This window comes from Chaetura pelagica, unplaced genomic scaffold, assembly GCF_000747805.2.
Source record: "Chaetura pelagica isolate M959 unplaced genomic scaffold, ChaPel_1.0 scaffold92, whole genome shotgun sequence".
NCBI lineage: Eukaryota > Metazoa > Chordata > Aves > Apodiformes > Apodidae > Chaetura > Chaetura pelagica.
The window spans coordinates 1,691,208-1,693,884 of NW_009952404.1; the positions used below are offsets into that span (position 1 = coordinate 1,691,208).

General features: G+C 46.2%; 1 protein-coding gene across 1 annotated transcript in view; it reads left to right on the plus strand.

Annotated features, from left to right (window-relative positions):
- The first annotated feature begins 309 nt into the window (after positions 1-309).
- The window catches only part of KIAA1147 (KIAA1147 ortholog), a 14,987-nt gene continuing 12,619 nt past the window's right edge, over positions 310-2,677 (plus strand). The window contains exon 1 of the mRNA XM_010008211.1: positions 310-394. Within this exon, the coding sequence (XP_010006513.1) occupies positions 310-394 (85 nt within the window). The remainder of the gene's footprint in view (positions 395-2,677) is intronic.

Here is a 2,677-nt window from a genome sequence, read left to right on the forward strand (position 1 = left end):
GTCACTCTGTAAAAAATTAGGATCTTTCCATGCCTTTTTGAGCTTGCACTTCAAAAAGGGACCAGAGTGAGCTTTAACTGGGAACGAGGCTACAGGAGTAATTTTTCTTAGCATCAAGGAAAGCTGTTAGAAGGACAGGCAGAAACTGTAAGTGGCCACTGTCCAGAGGAGATAGGGTTTTGTCAGAACCAATGTGTGCTTTCCCATGCACAGGCCGTGAGAATTCCCACCAAAAAATAAAAGGACATATTGACTCATCAGATTCAACAAGGCCAAGTGCAGGGTCCTGCACCTGGGCTGGGGCAACCAATGGGAAAAGCCATGCTAGAGAGCAGCCCGGTGGAAAAAGACCTGGGAATAGCAGTTAATAAAACGCTGGACACGAGCCACCAAGGTACAATTGCAGCCCAGAAGGCCAACTGCATCCTGGGCTGCATCAAAAGACATGTGGCCAGCAGATCAAGAGAGGTGATTCTGCCCCTCTACTATTTCCTGGGGAGACCTCACCTGGAGTGCTGCATCCAGCTCTGGAGCCCCCAGCACAAGAAGGTTGTGTCCAGAGGAGGGCAATGAGAGGGGTGAAGCACCTCTCTTACGAAGACAGGCTGTGGGTGTTGGGGTTGTTCAGCCTGAAGAAGAGAAGACTTTGGGAGGACCTTACAGTAGCCTTCCAATACCTGAAAGGGACCTATAAGAAGGCTGGGGAACAGCTGTTCACTGGGGTATGTAACAATGGGACAAGGGGTAATGGTTTTAAGCTAGGAAAGGGTAAATTTAGGTTGGACATTAGGAAAAAGTTATTTAATATGAGGCTGGTGGATCACTGGAATGGGTTGCCTAGAGAGGTGGTGGGGGCCCCAACTCTGGAGACATTCAAGGTCAGGATCCATGGGGCTCTATACAATCTGGTCTAGTTGGTCTAGTCCCTGCTTATGGTAGGGGGGTTGGACTAGGTGACCTTTAGAGGTCCCTTCCAACAGAAGATAATCTGTGATTCTGTGATCTGAAGTGACTCAGCCCTCCTAACCTGGTCTTTGAATGGACAGTAGGAACATACTGGTCTCTGAATTTGCTTGTTGAGACTATGACTAGGAATTCATTTGATACAGGCCACCAGAGCTGTTTTAGGGGGACATGCCAGGAACTCAGTATTGGTTTTACTGCCTCATCTGGCCCTGAGGTTGTAGCATTTTTTCCAGGCACGGAGCCTGTTGCTGCCATGCAGACTCCCTTCTGCAATGCAGCTGCTGCATCTCCCTGTGCCTTACCTTGAGCCAGGTCCAAAAAGCCTGGGAGTGCCAGTCCTGGCTGCTTTTTGCTATGAAAAGCTGTCTCTGCAGCATCTGGCCAACTGAGAGACTCTGACAAGACCACTTTAGTACTGCTGTGATCTGGCTGCATTAATCAGATGTTTGATACCTGGAGCCTCGGATAGGAATATTTTATTTTAAATCTGAAGAAATAATGCTTTTAGTCCCTACAACTACATTTTGGTTAATAACCCAGCAATGAAAACTCCTTCAGACCACAATTTTCAATACCAGCTGGAACATTTCTTTCCTCAGGGTTTATAGGCAGTATCCATTTTTCTAACCACAGATGTGATACGTAAAGGAGAAAAGTTGGAGCTGCTGTGCAAAGAAGGCCCAACTTGTTGATCTTGCATCTTCTAACTAAAAGCCACCACATTTTTGTTCCATATTTTTTGTTTCTTTTTTTTTTTTTTTCTGGAAGACTACTCAAAGATCTGATGGCAACTTTCTTGGCCATTAGTTGGAAGGAAAATGTGTTTCTTGTCTTTTGAAGGAGAATTTTTTTTTTTTCTCCTAAAACAGTCACATTCTCTCCTAGACCAGGTCTTTTTGATGTTGGTGAAATAATAAAGAAGAAAATGTGGCCTTTGTTTTTTGCATGTATCCAACAAAAAGGGTGCCCTCAGCAGGCCCTGATTGCTGGCCAAAGCAGAGTAAATAGCTCTGGTGACACCAAATCTCTTGTCCCACGAGGGCTTTTTCACCAAAAGCGAAGAGCTTGGAGGATGGTGACATTTCACATCTCAGAGCCAGTGCTGGCAGCCACTGCTCCCTATCACTGGCTGCTCCCCCTGCTGTGTCCTCTTCCTCATGCTGGGTTGATGCTGATGGGACCATATAGCACGGGAGACCAGGAACAGCTCTACATCTCAAATGGTGGTCAAGGAAGAAGTTTTATTTGGGATTTGTTTCCCCTGCCTGGATCTCTGAGGGACAGACTGTCATTCGTGCCAGCACCACTGAGGGGATGAAGGAGAGGACAGAAACAAGCTGTCACTTTAGCATCACCAACACACTAAAAAATACTCATCAAGATGAAGCTTGGTGCTGTCTGGATGGTTTGAACAAGGCCTGTGGCCAAGTATTTGCAGAATCTGGCTTTTCTTCATACAGTAACAAAATACTGCGCTGGGTTTGGTTTGTTGTGGTTTTTTTTTCTTTACCAGACACCTTCCACGAAAAACTCCATCTGCTGAACACCTACTGCAGTCTGTAGCTCTGCAAAGTAAACCTGAGCATGTGCTTAGTGAAACAAAAACCCCACTCGGTGTAGGAGCTGTCTGAAAAGCTGCTCACGGCAAATGGATGCTAATGTCGGAGGAAGAGAGAGAGAGAGAAGCCAAAAGCTGCTGTTGAGGAAACTG